This window comes from Thecamonas trahens (assembly GCF_000142905.1).
Source record: "Thecamonas trahens ATCC 50062 unplaced genomic scaffold supercont1.3, whole genome shotgun sequence".
Classification (NCBI taxonomy): domain Eukaryota; order Apusomonadida; family Apusomonadidae; genus Thecamonas; species Thecamonas trahens.
In genome coordinates, this window is record NW_013657677.1 from 502,034 (window position 1) to 522,023 (window position 19,990).

At 64.9% G+C, this 19,990-nt stretch overlaps 8 protein-coding genes across 8 annotated transcripts; 5 read left to right on the forward strand and 3 right to left on the reverse strand.

Moving 5' to 3' along the window:
- The first annotated feature begins 138 nt into the window (after nt 1-138).
- Nucleotides 139-8,484, forward strand: AMSG_00794 (serine/threonine protein kinase). Its single transcript, XM_013907064.1, has one exon. It carries the CDS (start codon nt 313-315, stop codon nt 7,363-7,365), a length of 7,053 nt encoding a protein of 2,350 aa, XP_013762518.1. The 5' UTR covers nt 139-312; the 3' UTR covers nt 7,366-8,484.
- Nucleotides 8,485-8,584: 100 nt separating this feature from the next.
- Nucleotides 8,585-9,951, forward strand: AMSG_00795 (EF hand family protein). The gene is made up of 2 exons (XM_013907065.1): nt 8,585-8,829; nt 9,018-9,951. The coding sequence occupies exons 1-2, from the start codon at nt 8,619-8,621 to the stop codon at nt 9,881-9,883; spliced, it is 1,077 nt and encodes a 358-aa protein (XP_013762519.1). The 5' UTR covers nt 8,585-8,618; the 3' UTR covers nt 9,884-9,951.
- Nucleotides 9,952-10,052: 101 nt separating this feature from the next.
- Nucleotides 10,053-11,232, forward strand: AMSG_00796 (DNA-directed RNA polymerase III subunit RPC6). The gene is made up of 2 exons (XM_013907066.1): nt 10,053-10,128; nt 10,366-11,232. The coding sequence occupies exons 1-2, from the start codon at nt 10,087-10,089 to the stop codon at nt 11,176-11,178; spliced, it is 855 nt and encodes a 284-aa protein (XP_013762520.1). The 5' UTR covers nt 10,053-10,086; the 3' UTR covers nt 11,179-11,232.
- Nucleotides 11,066-12,063, reverse strand: AMSG_00797 (uncharacterized protein; the record flags this gene model as incomplete). The annotated part of the gene is made up of 1 exon (XM_013907067.1): nt 11,066-12,063. The coding sequence occupies one exon, from the start codon at nt 12,061-12,063 to the stop codon at nt 11,230-11,232; it is 834 nt and encodes a 277-aa protein (XP_013762521.1). The 3' UTR covers nt 11,066-11,229.
- Nucleotides 12,064-12,725: 662 nt separating this feature from the next.
- On the forward strand, nt 12,726-13,555 carry AMSG_00798 (calmodulin). The gene is made up of 2 exons (XM_013907068.1): nt 12,726-12,748; nt 13,082-13,555. Exons 1-2 carry the CDS (start codon nt 12,746-12,748, stop codon nt 13,517-13,519), a joined length of 441 nt encoding a protein of 146 aa, XP_013762522.1. The 5' UTR covers nt 12,726-12,745; the 3' UTR covers nt 13,520-13,555.
- Nucleotides 13,556-13,571: 16 nt separating this feature from the next.
- On the reverse strand, nt 13,572-16,242 carry AMSG_00799 (uncharacterized protein; the record flags this gene model as incomplete). The annotated part of the gene is made up of 3 exons (XM_013907069.1): nt 13,572-15,877; nt 15,922-16,203; nt 16,230-16,242. 3 exons carry the CDS (start codon nt 16,240-16,242, stop codon nt 13,572-13,574), a joined length of 2,601 nt encoding a protein of 866 aa, XP_013762523.1.
- Nucleotides 16,243-16,783: 541 nt separating this feature from the next.
- AMSG_00800 (uncharacterized protein) lies at nt 16,784-18,566 on the forward strand (the record flags this gene model as incomplete). The annotated part of the gene is made up of 1 exon (XM_013907070.1): nt 16,784-18,566. The coding sequence occupies one exon, from the start codon at nt 16,784-16,786 to the stop codon at nt 17,918-17,920; it is 1,137 nt and encodes a 378-aa protein (XP_013762524.1). The 3' UTR covers nt 17,921-18,566.
- Nucleotides 17,940-19,586, reverse strand: AMSG_00801 (transducin family protein/WD-40 repeat family protein; the record flags this gene model as incomplete). Its single annotated transcript, XM_013907071.1, has 1 exon — nt 17,940-19,586. One exon carries the CDS (start codon nt 19,584-19,586, stop codon nt 17,940-17,942), a length of 1,647 nt encoding a protein of 548 aa, XP_013762525.1.
- Between the last annotated feature and the right edge of the window lie 404 nt (nt 19,587-19,990).

Genomic DNA, 19,990 nt, shown 5'->3' on the forward strand with positions numbered 1-19,990 from the left:
CTGCTGTGATGGTGCGGGCCTTTTGAGCCAATTAAGAAATCTCATCCCGCGCCCTATCCGTTTGACCAATTGTGAGAATTGCTCGCTCCCCGCCCGCATGCTGTAGTGGACCACACAAGTGACAGCAAAGACTCGACCCAAGCCAAGGAGTCAAGTTTCCTTCCTTCCTTCTTACGCCCATCCCACGTGCAAGCTCGTACAACTTGTCCACAACCACCTCCAGTGCAGATCACTGCTGTCCTCGCGCACGTGTGAGGGTTTTGTGCGAGCCTTCCTGAAGCCCAGCTCAAAAAACAACAACCTCATTCAACAATGTTCGAAACTGCCAGTCCCAGTTCTCAACGCCATCGAATTGCCGCGCCACAGACCGGCGACTACCGATGCGAGGATGGACCATGTGCGAGTAGCGGTGCCAAGCCCTGGACACACTCCTCGTCGCCGCCCTCATTGCCGTCGACGTCACCTCCTTCTAGTCCGGAGCTATCACCGCCTGTCCTGCCCCTGCGCTTGGCGTCTCCCCATAGGGAAGCCATGTCGCACTCGGCTCGCGGGGAGATTGGCCCGCCGGCGCTCCACGTCCTTGTTTCGCCCGAAGCAGCTACTGCCCACAGCGTGGTGTCGTCCACGGCCACCTCATTGGCATCGCCGGCATCCCCATTGTCGGCTTCGCCGCCGGCATCGTCATCACCGGCGTCGTCGGCCTCGGACGACGCCTCGCTCTCGTGCTCGTTCTCTCGCCGCATGATCTCTTCGACCGACGACGATGCTTCGGTCTCGTCGCGCGGGGCGTCGCTCACCATTGCCCGGCTTAATGCGCACCGTGTCGGTCGGCAGCAGGAGACATCGGTGACGTTCTCGGCGTCGCGGACCAAGCAGCTGCCCCGGCCTGGCCCGACCGCCACCGCCTCGCCGCTTGCTGGCCCGCGGCTCGGCACCATCATCGCCTCGGCCTCGCCGGCAAACTCTTCCGAGCACAACGAGGTCCAGCTCGTCTCGACAACCGGCGCTTCCAAGACACTTGAGGCTGTTCTCTGGACCGACCTCACCGTCGGCTCTCGCCTCGGCTCTGGTGGCTTTGGTGAGGTCTGGACCGGGTTCTGGGGCGCGACGCCTGTAGCCATCAAGCGCCTCTCGCCCAAGGGCGAGGAGTCGCAGCAGGTAGCCGACCTTGTAGCTGAGGCATCGGTTCTTGCCTCGCTCTCACATCCCAATATTGTTCAGCTGTTGGCGGTCTGCACCGACGCGCCCAACCTGGCCATTGTCACCGAGCTCATGGAGTCTGGCGACCTCCATGCCGCGCTCTTTGGCTCGTCACGCCATCGCCGTCGCACGCCCGAACCTGCCAGCTCTACGGCGTCAGCGTCGTCATCTGACTCATCACCGGGCTCGAGCAACAACAAGTCAGGCGGCCGTGCCACAACCTCGTCAGGTTCGTCGAGCTCAGTGCCCTCCGGTGGCGCCGGCTCCAAGACTAGCACGCCGTCGTCGCCATACTCGTCGCCGTGGTCTTCAATCCGCACATCGGCGCGGTCGTCGTTCTTCTCCCCCGCGCTCTCGGGGCGGCACAGTGCGTCTGGATCGCCGCTACTTGCAAGCGGCCAGCTCTCGGACAGGCTCAAGCTCTCGATTCTCCACGGCGTGGCATGTGGCATGGAGTACCTCCACCGGCACGGCATTTTGCACTGCGATCTCAAGCCGCGCAACATCCTGCTCTCTCGCGGCGGCTCTGTGGTCAAAGTTGCCGACTTTGGTCTCGCAGTCACGCTGCAAGACGACGAGACTCGCGGCTTTGCCGGCACTCCGCGCTATGCAGCGCCCGAAGTCATCATGGGTGATGCACCGACGGCCGCCGCAGACGTATTTTCCTTTGGCGTTCTCCTCTACGAGACCGCTACCCAGATGCGTGCCTTTGGCTCGGTCTCGCGAATCAAGAACTGTTACGCCCCTCTCCTGCCGCGTGCAGTCCTTAGGTCGACGACGACACTCGACGCCGACCTGCCAGATGTCTTCCACTCGCGCCTCTTCCGCATGGTCCTCCCGCTCATTGTGACCTGCATCGCTGAAGATCCGGTCGCCCGGCCGAGCTTTGCGGACCTCGCTGTCGCGTTTGCCTCGCTCGAGCAGCATGCCGCACAGGTGGGCCAGATTTTCCCGTCGGTCCCGCCGCTGCCGGACCCGGCTACCTCACTTGCGCGGCCCGATCTCGTGCGAACCGCTGTCCGGCTCCTTACCCAGTCTGTCAACGTTCTTGCCCATCCAGCAGGTGTTTGTTCGACATCACACGGGGCTAGTCGGTCGGCGGGTGGCCACAAGGCCGGGCTTTTACTCTCTGCTCCTGCCGGCGCAGGCAAAACCTGGCTCGCCACCCACGTTGCCCACAACCGTGAAGTGGGCGCTGCCTTTGTCGACGGCATCCACTGGTTCACCCTAGGCGCCCACCTCGAGCTATCGGCGCTGTATCCGGCGCTCGCACGCGAGCTCGGTATCAAGCTCTCGACACACCAGCAGCGGTCGATCAAGGCTGCCCGCGAGGCGCTCACGGCTGCCATAGCCTCGGCTTCCCTGCTCCTCGTCCTCGACAACCTGTCATCTCCCGCGGAGCTTGCGCTTTGCGACGTACTGAGCGCTGCACCGCGCTCGCGGCTGCTTATTACGGCCCGCTCCGACGTGGCCCCAATGCTGCGCGGGCCAGCGTTACCACGACTCGACGCCTTTGCTCTGCCTCCGCTCTCAGACGCCGACGCGCGGGCGCTGCTTGCGCTTGCTGCGGCGTGCCCCATTAACGACCTTCCGCCCGAGGCCGACCCACTCCTAGTCGAGTGCGAGTCGCTGCCGATTGCGCTATCCCTCGTCGGAGCTGTCGTGGCCCACAAGCGCCAGTCGGCGTGGAAGTTTGCCCTTGACCAGGTGACCGAGTCCAAGTCGCGTGGGCTCTCGCCGCTGCGAATGGCGACTGCGCTCACGGTCCGTGCCATGCATGCGCTCCGGTTCCGATTTCTTGACCTGCAAGTCCTTCCGACGCTCACGCTGTTGCCCATCGACCCGCTGGTGGTCCTCTGGGGCTCGTTACCGGAGCCGCTCTCCGAGTACGACATCGATGCCGTGCTCGACGAGTTTGCAAGGCATGGGCTCGTGCGGCTGTCGAACCCATCGACCTCGTCGCACGCTGTGTTGGCCTTTACCATTCTGCCCAATGCCGCCGATTATCTGGCATGGGAAGTACGGGCTGATACTCGCCGACATGTTGCAGCCCACGCCGCCATTCTCGACGCGTACAAGACCACGAGCAAGCTCCAATCGTGGGTCTGCGGTCCTGTTACCCACGACGCGTACTACCGGCAGCACACTGTACGGCACTTGCTTGCGGTCAACGCTCTCCAAGACGCAATCGACCTTGTCACGTCGTTTGAGTGGTATCTCAAGTCTTCACGCGCCGAGCGCGACGCCGAGCCGTGGCTCTCGGCTGGCGCAGATGGCCTTGCATCGTATCTTGCCGACTTGGGGCGCGTGGTGATGGCGGCCAAGCGGGCACGGCTGCCGGTGGTCAAGGACCTTCTCTTGCTCCGCGAGCTGTTTTCTCTCTCGCGGTCTGCGCTCCTGCGGTACCCATCTATGGTCGGCTACCAGTTTCTCGGCCGGCTGTGGCCGGTGCCTGACCTCGCGGATGTACCTGTGGCCATTGCGCGGTTTGTGGACGCTGCTCTTGTGCACAAGTCACGCGGACACTTGCTGTATGTGCCGCGGACTCGCCTGCTCACCGCGCACGGAGGCGCGATGGACTCGGTCCTCCGCTCGCATCCTCACCCGATCCATGATGTTGTCTCACTCGGAGGACCGATGTTTGCCTCGCTCTGTGCCGACTCGGTCTGTGTCTGGGACATTAGTGCCGAGGCCTGGCACGAGTACCCGCTCGGCTTTCTCATGCCGCCAACGCTTGGAGGCTCACCAAGCCCCAACACAGCTGGTGTGGGAGGCGGTCCCGGATTAAGTGCCAGAGCCTCGTCTGGCCTGCAGTTGCTCGGCAGTGACGGCTTCCTCGGCATTGTCGCCGACGGCTGTATCCGCATCTTCTCGGTAGACGCCGACGCAGGCGTTGGCTCGGCCATCAACGAGTACAACTCGTACACTCGCGGGTCGTCGGCGGTGATCACCAGCGCAGCCCTAGTCGAAATGGATGACGACATGTACATTGTCATGCTGGTGTGCAGCGAGGGCTGTGCGACGCTCCGGGCGAGGCTGCTGACACCGGCTGGTTTTACGCCCAACTCGTCTCCGGCCTGCTCGCCGGCGCCGAGCGGCCTCGACGGTGCGGGCCTCGTCGAGGCTATCGAGCTGCCAAGCGGGCTCGGTTACGTTGATGTGCTGCCTGCGCGCGAGGCGCCGCTGGCTGCAGTTGTGGCGCCGCAAGCAGGCATTGTCACCGTCGTCGATTATGACGTCGGCGCGGTCCTATTCCATGCCACACTCCCGGTCTCGGTCCGTATCGCTGACATGTCGGTGGTCGAGTTGGCTTGCGATGGTACCATGCTCGCTGTTGCGTCGCCAGACCGGATCCTCCTGTGGACGACCGAGAACGACGGTAGCTGCTTGTTTGACCTCGCCAACGCCGTCGAGCCTATGGTCACACTCGACGTCAAGCACGCCAGCGCTTTGCAGTTTGTGCCCGAGTCGACGCTCTTGCTCGTCAGCCAGCCGTCTGGCCACTTGTGCGTTGCCTCGACGGCGTCTGGGAGGATGCTCGGCAAGCTCCGCGTCCACGTCCCGACAGCCGTCACAGCACTCTCGGCCGCCAAGGTTGACGACCGGTACATGGTGGTCTCTGGCGACGCCGACGGTGTGCTTGGGGTGTGGTCGGCTAGTGGACTTGTCAACCAGCTCTCGACTATGTCGCTGGCAGGCGGTGCGCACCGTGGGCTCGCCCACCGCGCGCCGGTCACCTCGCTTGCGGTCCATCCTGACGGAAGCCTGGTGGTGACCGGCTCGAGCGACCGAACGCTGCGTGTGTACTCCAGTGACTCGCAGACGGTGGTCGCCATTCTTGTGGGCCACAGTTCACGAGTTATTGCCCTGACCTGGATGAGCAAGACCATGCTTGCGTCCATTGACGACAACGGCACGGTCGCGCAATGGCATGTATCTAGAGCAGACGCCCACATGGTGGCCAAGGGTGCGCTGCCGACGCTCGGCGCCGTCGGTGCTGCGGTATGGCTCGGCACCCGCATCTTTGTCGGCTTTACCAACGTCATGGATCGCATTCCGGCCGTCCAGGCCTTTGACATGGTCCGCTCCGAGGGCGGAACCGGCGCCGTGCTGGACCTACCGTTTGTCCACGGCTTTACCGGTGTGGCCGGCTCGTTTCTCGCTGCTGCGTCATGTCTCCTTGTCACTCGTTGCTCGCTTCCCGACTCAACGTCTGCCGTGGTCCACAACACCTCGACGCTGAAGCCGGTAGCACGGCTGGAGGGACTCCACTTTGCGCCGCTGACCTGTGCACACATGCTCGAGGTTGCATCGCGGGTGTTTGTGGCAACGGGCGCGCTCGACAATTCGGTGGTAGTTTGGGACGCCCGTAGCGGCGCCGCGCTCTGCACGTTGACAACCCGCAACGGGACGGTGGCGGCATTGCGACTGTTCACATTTCACGGCTCGCCGTCACTGCATCTCGCAGTTGCCGACACCGGGCGATCGCCGGGCATACTTGTGGTGGCGCTGCGCGCGGCGGCGCTTGCGTCCGGCACGGTCTCTTCTGACGGTGACGGCGAAGGCGAGAAGGCTAAGAGCCGGTTGCGGCGCAAAGCCAAGTCGCGCCGACGTCGCAAGGGCAAGTCATTGCTCAAGGGCACTGTCTTGGAGGAGCTTGCGGACGCAACCATGCTGCGGGTCTTCTCGCGGCGGATCCACCAGCTCGACGCCGGGTGTGCGCTGCTGGAGGTGTGTGACTCGGGCGCATCGCTGTTTGTGGTGGTAACCGAGGCGCGAACGTTCCACCATCTAACGTCGCTCGCGGTGCTTCGTGACGCAGCCGAGGCCGACCAACAGCGCGGCGTACTCGAGACGCTGTGGCACTCGCTGCGGAGCGCGTGGCATCGTGCGCAGTGGCATGAAAACCGGCTGCATGATTCGCGTGCAGTCCGCAACGCCTCTGTCGGGTACCTTGTGACTCACGCAGGGCAGAGCCGTGGCCAGATTGCGGAGCAACCGGTCTCGCTCGAGCTGCTGCGAGCCAACGCAGTGGTGGTGGTGAAGACTGCAGGCCGGGTGTACGTATGGCGTGGCCCGCGGGCGCCACGGCGAGTCATGGTGCGGGCCATCACACTGGCGCAGTCGCTGACAAAGCAAGGTCGACGAATGCCGCTGGTGATCCTGGGTGCATGCGATGGTGTTGCGCGCGGCGTGTCCAAGACGATGAACAAGGATCTTTTCGCGATTGAGCCGCCGTACGACGCGCTCTGGCGTGTGCTTGTGCCTCCCGAGTCGGAGGGCAACTACGCGCAAGTGGCGCAGGTCAAGGCGGCCGACGAGCTGCGACCGGTCTCTGTCGAGTGGCTGCGGGCGCTGGCGGCCGAGTGGCAGCGGCTGCACGAGGTGTGCGACGACCGTGCGGATGGTCTCGTGGCGCGCGAGGTGGCCCGCGGTGTGCTCTACTCAGAGTACCTTTCTTCAAGCGGTGTGTTCCTCATCGGGACCCTGGTTGGGCTCTGGGTCTGGGTCGGCGACGATGTACCCGAGGGCTTGCGAGCCAAGGTGCTTCAGCTCGTCCGCGAGATGGACAACAGTGCAGGGTCTGGCGATGATGGGCGAATGCTGCTGAACACGTATCCGTGGGATGCGGAGCAACGGCCGATGGCATGGCAAAGGCTCCAGGTGGTGTATGACGGCTCAGAGCCGGTCATTTTGCGTTCTGCACTCTCTACGGCTGCCGCGCCGAGTTCGGAAGAGAGCTCGCCGCTCAGCACGGCGGCATGGACGGGCGATTCGTCGACCGCGAGCCAATCGGCGCCGTCGGTATCGTCTGCCGGCGCGCCGCGCGATCTTTGGATGGAGCTTGCGGATGGGCCAGAGTCGTGGTACGAGCCGGCGCGATACGGGCTGCCGTGGCTGGAGCAGCGGGCGCTGATGAGCGCGGCGTCGACAACGACGACCAGCACAGGTTCATCGGGTGGCTCGGGAGCAGAGCTGGAGCGCGTACACGACTCGCAGATCCGCATTCTCTCGCGGGTCTTGTGCTTGTTGAGGACAGTGAGCGGGCGTGGCAGTGGGACGAGTTTGGTTCTGTCTTTTTCATGGGCTGCGCCATGGTTGTATGTGCCATTGTCCAGTACCCGAGCCAGACGGCTGAGGTGGCGGCAAGTGGCGGCATGGTGACGCGGGCGCATGTGTGGCTCTGGGTCGGCGAGGAGCTGGCGAGCGGAAGCAACAGTGCATCGTCGTCGATCTCGGAGAGCGCGTCGTCGCACGACCATCTGCTGAATGCAGTCTCGAGTGCGATGTGGATGCAAGACCTACAGCTAGGTATGCCGGGTACGCCGGTGGTGACGCTGGTCCGGGCTGGATGCGAGGATGGCGTCTTCCGCATGGTCGTGCCGAACATGGTGGTGCTTCGCGGGTCGCCGCGGCGGTTTGAGAGCTGTGACGAGATTCTCAGTCGGGCACTGGCATTCAAGGTTGGCTCGTCGTCGAGCTCGCACTCGGCAGCCGATGGCGAGGGCGAGAACATTGCGGAGATTGGCGTGCCGTCGCCGTCACTGTCGCCGTCGCCGCTGGTGCCTGCACCCGGGGTCGATGATGGCGGCATGCGGTTCCATGTCAACGCACGGACGCGGATGGTGGTGGAGCTGGTTGACTGCTGCGAGTCAGCAAGCGTGCTGGATGCTTCATCGGTGTACGCAGTCGTGGCGCCGCCGTCTGTGCGAATGTGGGCCGGACCGGGGGCGTCGGAACGCGCCCGCGACGTGGCAACGCACCTGGTGGGCGAAACGAGCGCTATGTTCGAGCGGCTGCTGGGTGTGTCGATGCAGCCGCTTGCGGTAGCTGCGGCTGGCATGGCGCCAACAGCAATTGGGCTGAACGGAGAGACTACCAATGTGTGGCGCGGGTCAGAGCTCTTTATGATTGTCGACTTTTCCGGCCCGGTCGACAACCCGGTGGTGACGGTCCATCCAGTCCTTGACGAGCGGCGGGGCGAGGTGGCGCTGCGGACGCGGTTGCTGGACGATCTGGCGACGTCGGCATTTCTGGTAGTTGTCTTTCCGGACGCGTCTGTCCACGGGCGGCAGGTCGGCTGGTGGTCGCGGTCGCCGCGGCCCGAGGCCAGCCACCTCGACGCGCTGGCCGGCCTTGCCTCGCGGTTCTTGGCCAGCAGCGGTCCCGAGCCACCAGTATTTACTTCTGGCAAGCCTGCTGCCGCCACTGACCTGCTGTTTGAGCTTGATCGCGTCGATCTTGATCTTGCGTTTGTACTGTAACAAAGTCGACATGTAGCTGTCTGGGTGTGTGGGCTATTGGGGACCAGCCGGCGGGTGGGCTGCAGGTGGCGGGCCGACCAACGGGCGAGTGGCGGTTGACGGCGGGGCGAAACACGCAACTCTGACCCTCCCCCACAGCGACACAGCAGGACGATGGCGCACTCGTACTCGACCGAGATGCTGGAGGAGGCTCTCCGGGAGCGGTTGGACACGCTCACCGGCTTTGGCTCGCCCGAGGCCAAGGCCCGTAAGCTCGCGGAGGTCTTCAAGAAGGTCGACACCAACGGGTCGGGCTGCGTCGACGGCAACGAGTTCCTGACTGCCATGGCCGAGCTCAACTTTCTGGACGTCCCCGGTCTCATGGGTATGTGCTAGAGGAGTGGAAGGTGGGGGGTATGAGGAAGAGGGAGGAGGGGGGGGGGGGGCGGTATCGCCGTTGGAACGACGGTGGAATGCAAAGTGACGGTGTGGGGACTGACAGACTCTTTTGGGGTGCTGGCGTGTGACTGGGGGCTATGGTGCGGGGCATGGGTACGGGAGTGGTGATGGCAGATCTGTTCAACAAGTACGACGTGGACGGGACCAACACACTGGACATTGAGGAGTTTGCAGAGGGCTTCACAGGTCTGCGGACAACGGCTGCGGATGTCGACGCGACAACCCGGTCTGTTCTCGGCCAGCTGCGCAACGCCATTGCGCGGCGTGGTGGGCTGAACGGGATCCGGTCCCTTGGGCGGCTCTTCCGTATCATCGACGACTCGGGCAATGGGCGGCTGAGTTACGATGAGCTCAAGTTTGGCCTCCTCGACTTTGGGCTCGACTTTTCAGAGCGCAAGGTCAACATGGTCATCGAAGCCTTTGATCGCAACCACGATGGCGTGATCGACTACAACGAGCTGCTCCGTGGTCTGCGCGGCAAGATGAACAAGCGGCGGCGCGAGCTCGTGCTCCGGGCCTTTGACGTCATCGACAAGGACGGCTCGGGCGTGCTGACTATCGAGGACCTCGCCAACGCATACGACACCTCGCTGCATCCTGACGTGGTGAGCGGGTCGGCGACAGCCGACGACGTACTGCGGGAGTTCCTTGGCCAGTGGGAGACGGTCAAGCGCGACGGCCTCGTCGACCGCAACGAGTTCCTCGACTACTTTAAGGACCTCTCGGCGTCGGTCGACAACGACGACTACTTTGAGCTCATGATCAAGAACTGCTACCGCATCTTTGACACCGGCGAGGGCGTTGCCGGCAACACGGCTAACATGCGGGTCCTTGTGGTCTTCCGCGACGGCCGGCAGGAGGTTGTGCCCCTGCACAACGACCTGGGCATCGACCGCGACAATATCACCGCCATCAAGCTCCAGCTCTACAAGCAGGGCATCGAGCCGCAGAGCATCGAGCGCATTGAGACTGCGTACTAACGTACCAAGATGGCCAGGTTGTGGCCCACTCTGCCAGCGGAGGTTAAAGACAAGACGATGACGCCAAAGCCAGCCAAGCCAGCCAGCCAGCCAGCCGCCAGCCCAAGAGCCAGAGATAGAGTGCCACGGCCACCGCTGCCACCACGACACCAGCCACCACGCACGACACCCGACGCGACTCGAGTGGCACAGACAACGCCACCATGGCAGCTGAGCGGAAGCCACTGGCGCCTCCGGGGGAAGATGTACGTGAATGGGTGGAGCCGAGAGGCTGGGGGGTGGGTGGGCTGGGGGTGGGTGGGGGGTGGAGGGTGGCGCGTCGAAGCCGTAGATGGAGGGCAGACCAAGGGGGGGGGGGGGGGGGGGGAAGGGGGCTTGAAGGCGGCTGCGCAACTCACGAATGCGCTGTATGGTGGTCATGGTGGCCGCACTACTCTCGTATGCGCTGTATGGTGGTCGTCGTGCTTGAGTTTGGTCTGCAGTGGTCGTCGATGGTGGAGTTGGTGAAGGAGACGCTGGCGGGTGGGGACATGGACTCGATGACGCTGACCGGGATGCTGAAGGAGAATGGCGTGCCGTATGACACGTCGACCAAGCTGATCAACCACTTGATGGCAACGTTCCAGGTGGTGCTCATGCAGCAGGGCGACTCGATGAGCTTGCATCTCAACTCCGCCGAGGAGCAGGTCCAGGCTCAGAAGATGGCCCGGCTGAGCAACGAGGAGAAGCTCGTGTTCCAGGCGGTGGAGGAGACACAACGCGAGGGTATTTGGACAAAGGATCTCAAGTATAAGACTGGTTTGCACAAGTCGGTCATCGACAAGGCGCTTGCCAAGCTCGTCTCGGTCCAGCTCATCCGCACCTTCAAGCCCGCAAGCTCCAAGTCGCGCAAGATGTACATGCTGTATTCGCTCGAGCCGGTCGTCGACACCTCGGACGTGTGGTACACCAACCAGGAGTTGATCGGTTTTGTTGACAACGTCTCCTCAGTTGTCCTGCAGTTCATCCAGAGTCGGTCATCGGTCACCGCCGAGGACGTCGCTGCCCACCTCGCCAGCCACGAGGCCATCAAGCCGCCGCTCGCCCTCGTCAACGTCCAGGAGCTCATCGAACTGCTCATCCGCACCGGCGAAGTCGCCCGCTTGGACGAGTCCACCTTTGTCTGTGCCCCACAGTCGGTTCCGACGTACAATGGCTTTACGCACACGCCTTGTGGCCACTGTCCGGTCTTTGGCGACTGTCACGAAGACGGCATCATCTCGCCCGCAAAGTGCATCTACCTCGACGATTGGTGACCCTGGGCTGCAGTCGTCTCTGCCCGCCTCGGAATGAACATCGGACTCTTGCTACGCATACCGCCCTGCTGCCATTGCCTTGAGCTTGCGCGCCTGCTTTGCCAGCGCCGCCTTCACCTGCGCGGCCCGCGCCTCCCCGCGCACATGGATCGGCGGCAGCTTGACCTTAATCAGCTGGATGGGAGAAATACCGGCCTCGGCGCCAAAGTGGTTAAACGACTGTCGGTGCCGCTTGATGTTGGTTGCCTTGGCCGTCCCGTACGGGCACGCAGGGCACATGTACAAAGAGTGCGCCGGGTTGACCTGGCGCAGCACACTGTACTGCTGCCGTACCTGGATTTGCAGCGACTCGGGGAGATTGTGCAGCAGTGCCTCAATCTCGTCCATTCGCTCGCATGCCTCGTCCACCGTCATGGCCCCGATGGCTTCGGACGCCACCCGGCCCGAGGGACGTGGTCGCGTCGACTTGCTTGACGAGCTCCTGCCTCTGCTGCCTTGAGTTTGCGGTACCTCGCGGCCGCAAGCCTGGTGGGGCGAGGCTTTCGCTGCTCCGCTCGCACCCAACGCCGCGGCGTTGGCCGCCGACGCTCTATCAACAATGGCCTGGATTCGCGGCGAGAGCGGCGGCCGGGAAAATCGCTCCACAACTCGTCGCATGAGCATCGTCCCGTCCGGCAGCGTCTGTGCCGTCGAAATGACCGCCGGCAGGCATCGCTTGGTGACACGCTGGTGCGGTTTTTTGCCACTGGCGCGCTGCCCGCGCCCGGCCCGCCCGCTGCTCGCGCCCTCGTCGTCGTTGTTGGCATCGCCGTCCTCGGCCCGCGCAAGCAGCGCCGCAAGCCGGGCCATGGCCGATGTACCAAGGGCAGCCTCGAGATCTGCCATGGGATGAGAGTCGCAGGGCGGTGGAGGGTGAGGGGCAGCCAGTCTGAAGCTGCTCCCGTCGAGCCTTTTCTGCCGCTTGCTCCCGCCTCGCAGCGACTGTTCATGGCTGTCACCTCCGACTGTGCGGATGGCCACCACCTTGGGTCGGCTCACAAACGCCACCACGTCCGAGCCTGGCGGAAGCGCCTGGTCCTGGCTCACCACATTATTGTACACCTTCTCCTTGCGTCCCTTGAGGCGCGACCTCTGCCCCGCAGCTCTCGGCATACCCGCAAGCAGCGGCTCCGTCTTCCCAGACTTTGTCGCCCACTCGGACGTGCCCGACACCAAGCTCACGGATTTTCCTACTCCAGCTCGAGCGAGCACGATTACGCTGGCCTCCAGAGACGGTCCCGGTGCAGCGGGTGTGCAGATGTGCCTCTCTATGTCTGACTCGCTGAGAACGAGTCCAACAGCGAGAGTAGGTGGAGAGTGCCCAAGTGTGGAGCTGGGAGCAGGATCACTCCCTTGCCTCAATAAAGGCAACGTGGTGGTAAGCCAGCCAAGCCAACTCGCTCTGCTCGCTCAGCCGACCATCCGTTTGTTGGTTGGCGGGCAATCGGAATTTCCAGCAGGTGACGACGAGTTCGGGCGAAGGGCTCTTGCTTTTACTATTTGGGCAACACCCCTTTCTTGACCAGCCATGGTAGGTGACCTGGGGGGGGGAGGAGGGGGAGGAGGGGGAGCAAGCAGGGGAGGGGGACGATGGGAAGGACCATGCGAGTGGGCTGGGAGAGAGCATGCGTCGGAAAATAAGGGGGAGGGGGGAGAGGGGCTCCAGCTGCACCGGTTGGGGCCACCCTGTGGACCATGCCCAGGTGTGTGGCGTGAGGCTGTTGCTTTGGCTTCGCATGCGTTTTTTTCGGCGGTTTCAGGTGAATCCGCTCCCTGCGTGCGTGCTCGCAGGTGGGAACTTATTGAATGCGGATGTGTGGATGTGTGTGTGGATGTGTGTGTGTGTGTGTGTTCGGGTTTACAGGCATCGTCGTCGTCTGTTACTGAGCGTGAGGTCCGCGAGGCCTTTGATGTGTGGTGCCGGCAGAACTCCAAGCTGCCCGGCAAGGACCTCATCAATGTCCTTCGCTGTGTCGGCTTCAACCCGACTGAAGACGAGGTCGACGAGATCTACGAGAACATGAACGTCAACGAGGAGATGTACCTCGAGTTTGCGCAGGTCATGTCGGCGACTCGGCTCTGCCAAAAGACGGTGGAGAACCCAGAGGAGCTTGTCGAGGCCTTCCGCATCTTTGACAAGCACGGGACTGGGTGCATTGCTGCCAAGGAGCTGTCACGGATCATGACCACTCTTGGCGACAACCTCTCTGCCAAGGAAGCCGAGGCCATGCTCGCCGAGTCGCGCATCGACTCGGAGGGCAACGTCAACTACATGGACTTTACCCGCAAGATGATGATGTAGAGAGAGCTGGAGATTGATAAACGCTGTGCCGCACGCGCCCAGTCCCAGTTCACTACTCGTCACTGCCATCGGCGACGGCGCTGCGATGGCGTGCGGCGCCGATGGCAAAGGTAAAGGCGAGGCTCCAGATTCGGGCGTCGCTGGCCGAGGCAGCGATGCACCACAGCGTCCGGGATCCAACCCACTCGGGCTCGTCGGTGGCGGCAGCGACAGAGGCGACGGCGTCGAGAGTCGCCGGTGGAGCGGCCAGCGAACGGTACTTGGTGGAGAGGCCGGGCGCTGTCAGAACCTCGAGCGCGTACGATGCTGAAGCCCATGCTCCCGGGTCGGCGCCGAGATCTTCGAGGCGGGCGGCGAGCCGCGGCGGGTCTAGTACCGGCGGAATGGAGCCGGGAACGATGCGGGTCGGCGAGGCCTGCTTCCACGCTGCGGGCACACGGCCTTTGCCCCACAGCACCCGGAAGGTAGTAAAGTCGATGCGGAAGGTCCGCCACTCGGGCCGGCCGGCGCCAGCGCGGGTGTGCTTGATGAGACGAACGCCCGATGCGGCGGCGGCCAGCGCACGCTCGAGCTCGGTCGCCGGCATCGCCCGCAGCTCGCGGTCGAGGACGCAGGTGGCGGCGCCAATGGGAAGAACTGAGACAGACTCGCCCTCAAAGACCGAGGCCTCGGTCCCGCCGAGCACCTCGCCGCCATCGCTCTTCCCGGCACTGTCCGAATCGCCAGACAACGCGCCGATGGCAACGTCCTCCATCTCCGACTCGGAACCGCCGTCGTCCTCGGCACGGGCGGCGACGTAGAGGTCGAGGTACGATGGCTCGGCGTCCGACTCGTCCTCGCCCGAGCGCCGGCAGGGCGAGGCAAGCCGAATGAGCCTGTTGTGGGCGTCGGTCTTGTTGGCGTTGCGAAGGAGGCGGGTTGGATCTGTGGCGGCGAGCTTCCGCCGGCGCTCGGCCTGGTGGCGAAGGACGTCGGGAGCCGGCGGCGCATCGCCAGGTGCCAGCAAGCCGTCCATGATGCGCGCATACTGGACATCCGAGTGAACAAGTGAGTTGTCAAGGAGGTGCAGGCAGCGCCGGAGGTAGGTGTCGACAAGGGAGTGCTCGGTCCGGCGGGCCTCTGCAGCAGCGGCGGCAACGACGGCCTCGGCGGTGAGGTTGCGCGCCAGGTCGGCATTTGCCGCCATCACTCCGCTGGTGCTGCGGGCCGAAAAGGTGAGCGAGCGGCTGCGGTGGGTGGCACCCGGTCCATTCGAGTCTACGTTGAACGAGAGGCGGCGGGTCTTGCGGCGGCCACTTTCGCCGGCGGCTCCGCTGCTGTTTCGGGTCGCTATGGGAGCGACCGCGTCGGGCGAGGCCGACCGCGTCCGCGAGCCGCGGAGCGACGATGGAACGGCGAGGCTCGGCGGCGGACTCACGACGTCTGCATCCCACGGCTCAAAGAACACGTCGTCGTAGCCCGACTCTGAGTCGGTCTCGGCCACCCGCGACGAAGCCAGCGACTGGCGGCCAGCGAGCTCGGTGGCGTGGACGTGGACGCCGTGGTCGGCCAGCGCGCCGGCGAGGCCTGCCAATGTCCGCACGTCGCCGTCGGCGGATGAGGCGTCGTCGCGGCCGAGCAGCGCGGGGCGGCGGCCCGCCGGCGTGGGCTTGATGGTGATGGTAAAAGAGTCACCCAGAGTGTCGGAGAGAACCCGCAGTGCATTGGCAGCGGTGGTCGAGCATGCGAGCGAGACTTGGTCGAGGGCGACCGCGCGCTTGAGTGTGTACGACTCCTTGGCAAGGCGGCGGAGGCTGCGCGAGCGCTTGGCGAGGACGAACAGGTCATTGAAGGCAAAGAGAGTGAGATGGAGTGGACGTGTGGTCGCGCCGTCGGGCTGGTAGCTGCAGTTGAGCTGGGCCACAAACCTGCGAGTCGGCGTCGAGAGCTGTAGCGCGTGGCCGAGGGCAGCCTGGATGGAGACCATGCGGAAGCGGTTTTCCGAGTCACGCTTCTTCTCGTTGACGTCGCGGACAACAGAGTCCATGGCGTCGGCGGCGTCGGCAACGAGTGTGGCGTCGGGCGAGTCTGCAGGGATGGCCTTGAGGAGCTGGTTGAAGAGGATCGGGTACTTGCACAGGCGCTGCATGGGCTTGACCAGGTAGTCTGACAGATCTAGGCCGCGGAGTAGCTCACGGCGCTGGGCAAGGAACTTGGCCACCCGTGGCTGGGCTCTGATCTCGTGGAGAGTGCGGAGCGAGCGCAGATGGTGCTCCATGTAGTGTGCGTAGAGGCGGAGGAACGGGACCATGGAGAGGACGGCCGAGGCGACAGCCCGCGGGTGTGGGCAAACGACGATGCGGTCATGCGGCGGAGAACCTCCTCGTTGGCGGCGACAAGCTGCGGGAGGTTGAGAAAGACACGGGCGACGACCGAGGCGTCGACAAAGGCGCCGCGGAGAAGCGGCTCGCGGAACTCATCGATGACCATGCGCATGTCGGCCACATACTTGCTCTCCGACTCGATGATCTCGTCCACCACATGCTTGCACGTCGCAGCGAGCTTGATCTCGCCCGGGCGAGCCTCGAGCGCCTTTGCCACCAGCGCCGCTCCGTCACTCCGGATGTACTCGTTTCGCGCCACCGAGAGCCGTCGGGCCGAGCCCGAGTCGAGCCTCAGCGCCGAGACCGTCCGCGGCGGGGCGGCTGCCCCCCTGCTCCCGGAGCTCCACCCTCGCTGTCCATGGCGGCTCTGAGTGTGCGCCCGTATGTACGCCACACTCCGCCCTGGTGTGCGGGGGCTTTGCGGTGTGCTCATCAGCAGAGGCGAGAGGTGGATAGGAGGGCGGGGTGAGGCAGGGGGAGGGGAGAGACCGGGCGACCAACCGACCGACTCGCTCACCACGGCGCGATGAGCCCAGCCGACTCTGATGCGACCAGCGGCTTGAACAGCGTGCCCTGTACAGAGCTACATGTGGGACCTTTTGAGTTCAGGCCATGGGCCGAGTACAAGCCCGATGAGTCCGATCCATGTCTCATCAGCTCGACTCTGGCCTGAGCTGTGTCTCCTCCTCTCCTTCGGCAGGGCACCACCACCGCAGCCACCACCGCAGCTACTTCTCTCTGCCTCTTCCACCGGCAACGGGTGACGGGCATGGGTGGAAACGGATCAAAGAAGGCTCCACCAGCGGCGGTGGTGGCTATGGAAAGGCTGGGCGAGGAGCGGACGGCCGCGGTGGTCGAGGTGTTCCGGGCCGCGGTCGGGAGGGAGGCAGCCAAGGCACAGATGGCAGTCCTGGCCAAGTCGAATGCCACAGTGGCTGGGCTGGTGGATGCCATGATGGCGCTGCGGGGAATGCCGGAGGAAGTGGCTGCTCTGATCGTGGTAGGCCTCCCTCGCGAGGCCACGATCGACCTCTACGGCTGGCTCATCGCTGCCGCTGCGCTCGTCTTGGACTCGCATCCGGAGACCGGCGCCAGCTTTGCGCTGCCGAGCCCGGTGCCTGCCGCGGTGGTGGTTGCGCTGGCGCGGCTGGATGAAGTGGCTGCAACCAGCGACGACGACGCGGCGGCAGCGGCGGAAATGGCGGCGGGATCGGGCTCGATCCGACGCGACGCCGTCGTGGCCCAGCTTGGGGCGTGGCTCCTCGATGAGGAGTGGTACAAGGTGCCTAGCGGGGTGGTGGATGGGGTGGAAGGCATCGGGCGTGACGTTCTCGGCGCGCGGGTCTCGGCGCTTCTGGTATGGATGCTGACGGGCCATCTCCCGGCCGCGCAGTGCCGCGAGTGGATTCCGCGGTACTCGAGCGCGCGTGACGGACGCTCGTGCTTCCACGTGGCGCGGACGATTGTGGCGGCCGGGCCAACGCTTGTCTTTGTCTGCACCCGGACTGGTGTGGTGATTGGCGGCTACGCGCCAAGCTCATGGCGTGCGCCGGGACCGTCATTCTATGGTACTGGCAACGCGTTTGTGTTTGCCTGCTCGCCTGCGGCGACGCAGCTCGAGGTGTGGCACGCCACCGGGCGCAACGACCACTATCAGTACTTTAACCACGGGACGCAGACGCTGCCCAACGGGCTGGGGATGGGTGGGCAGCTCAAGTTCTTTGGCCTCTTTGTGGACGCCTCGTTTGAGACCGGCGAGTCGCGGACGTGTTCGACGTTTGGCTCGCCACAGCTGCACGGGGCCGACGCCGCGAGCGCGACGTTCGAGCTCGTCTCGCTCGACGTCTACGCTGTTGACCGCAGCGCCATGGTAGCGGCGGCTGAGGCTGCGGCCGAAGCCGCGGCGGCTGGCGATGGCTCGGTGCTGGCTGGCAACAAGGATGTGCGGGCGCTGCTGGAAATGGCTGGCGTCCGAATGCACTCGGACGGCATACGCGAGCTAGACGAGGACGCCGATGCGGCGCGGGCGTCGGGGTGAGCCGCAGAGTTTCACTTGCTCACCACATGAGCGAGACCTTGGTCGGTGAGACAATCGAGTTTGAGAGCGTGTCGTCAGGCGAGTGGACAGGGGTAGGAAAGGCGGTGGCGTCGTGGTGTGCAGGCGGAGCGACGGCGGCGGCAACGGCGGACGGCGGACGGAGCCAAAGGCGGACCGTGCCCGAGTCGTCGGCGGTGACGACGTGATGGCTGGTGAGGGCGAGGCCAGTGAGCGGGGCGGCGGCGACGTCGTGAGAGAGCGTCGGCTCCAGGACAAGGAGGTCGTCCATGGGTGCGGCGGGCGTGAGCCAGTCCTGGGCAAACGGGCGGTTTCGGAGGCTGCCTGCGGCGTTCTCGACCACGGCGTCCATGTCTGCGGCCGGCAGGTCCCACATCATAAGCAAAGTATCTTGGCCGATGGAGAGGAGGCGGTAGGCGCCATCGAGCGGGGCCGAGTCAAAGGCGAGCGCCGACGGCCACGACTGGTGCCCCATGCAGCGGAGGACGGGAAGCCCTCCGCCGGCATGCGGCATGTAAAGAGTGATCATGTCGTCCTGCCCACCGGCGGCGAGAAGGACCGAGTCCGGTGACCAGGCGAGGCACTCGACCGAGCCAAAGTACGAAGCCCAGCCCGCGAGGCGCTTGCGGTTGCAAAAGTCGACGACGTGCAAGGCGCCCGAGGCAAGGCCGACAGCAATGTGGCAGCCGTCGGGCGCAAAGGCGAGGCTGGAGACGGCGATGCCCTCGTCGCCAAAGCGCCATTTGACGCAGGGCGTGCGCGACGACGAGCGCGCGTCAGCGACGCTCACGCCGCACCCGAGGTCCATGGGTGGACTCCAGCCACGGAACGAGGTCTCATGGCCGGAGAGTGTGTACTCATAGACCGCGCCCGAGGCATGCGCGGCGACAAAGTGGTCGGCCGGGCCAGCCTCTGAGCCCGAGCCTGGAACGACCGCGAGGGCGACAACAGCGGTGCCGTCGGCGGCAGCGAGCTTGTTGAGGAGTGTCGACGACGGTGGCGAGAGCGAGTGAAGAACTAGGATCTCGCCTGTGGAAAACCCCAGAATGAGCGGGGCGGCGTCGGGCGGCTCGACCGAGGCCAGCACCGCATGCGGCGGCGGCATGTCCGGCGCCGCCACCGGCCCGAGTGACTCGGGCTCGGTCGGTGTGGCCAGCGTCCGAGGAAGCGACGCAGGCAGTGCCGACGAAAGCCGGAGCTCCGAAGGCGCGGCACCGACACTGGACTCGCCGCCTACTACTGCGGCCGCCGGCATAGGTGTGATGACCGGCATGCTCACCAGCGCGGCGTGGCAGGTAGGCAAGGCGCGGAAGCGCAGCGTGTCGACGCAGCTGGCCACCAGTCGTGGCGCAGAGCCGTGCAGCAGTGCCGGCTCGCGCGCCTCGTGGTGGCCGGCGCCAATGAGTGGTTCCGAGTCGACCCGCTCGGCGGCGGTTGCGGGTTCGTCTGCGAGCGCAACGTCGTCGGGCGCAGCGGCGGCGGCGGCATCGCCACGCGGCGGCGACGGTGGGTGCAGAGCATCGCCAGCCCGATCGGCAGCGGTCAGAACGGAATCGGCCTCTGCGGCAGCGACTGTGGCTGCAGTATCGTCACTGTTTGCCACAGCGTACACATACAGCGCGTAGCCGTGGTTGAAGACCAGGTTCATGGGCGGCGGCGGTGGCGGCAGGGGAAGACTACCGAGTGAGTGGGTGTGATGATGAGCGGCAAGGTTTGCTTGCGCGGCGCGAGTGTGAGCCGTATGCGGGGCAACAGAGCCACCGGCATCAGCTGGCGAGGACGATCGCGAGGAGAGCGAGAGAGAGCAGAGCGAGGGTCGTGGCCGCGGAATGACGGTCACCGCTGTACCTGCCTGGCGTGCCCGCAGCCGCCCTCTTGAGGTGTGGCGGAACTCGGCGTCAAGCAGGTACCGCCCCTCGGGTGCCGCGAACCGCGGTCCTGTGTACATGATGGGGGTGGTGGGGGGAGGGTGGGGGGGGGGGGGGGGGGAGGGGGGGGAGGGGGGAGGGGGAGGGGGAGGGGGGCGGGGGAGGGGGGCGGGTAGGGTTGGGG

Bases quoted from the DNA above. Each gene is read 5' to 3' on its own strand.
- AMSG_00794 (XM_013907064.1), top strand. From the start codon at position 313: ATGTTCGAAACTGCCAGTCCCAGTTCTCAACGCCATCGAATTGCCGCG.
- AMSG_00795 (XM_013907065.1), top strand. From the start codon at position 8,619: ATGGCGCACTCGTACTCGACCGAGATGCTGGAGGAGGCTCTCCGGGAG. The intron at 8,830-9,017 runs GTATGTGCTAGA...TGGTGATGGCAG, and splicing joins GGACGTCCCCGGTCTCATGG to ATCTGTTCAACAAGTACGAC.
- AMSG_00796 (XM_013907066.1), top strand. From the start codon at position 10,087: ATGGCAGCTGAGCGGAAGCCACTGGCGCCTCCGGGGGAAGAT. The intron at 10,129-10,365 runs GTACGTGAATGG...TTTGGTCTGCAG, and splicing joins TGGCGCCTCCGGGGGAAGAT to TGGTCGTCGATGGTGGAGTT.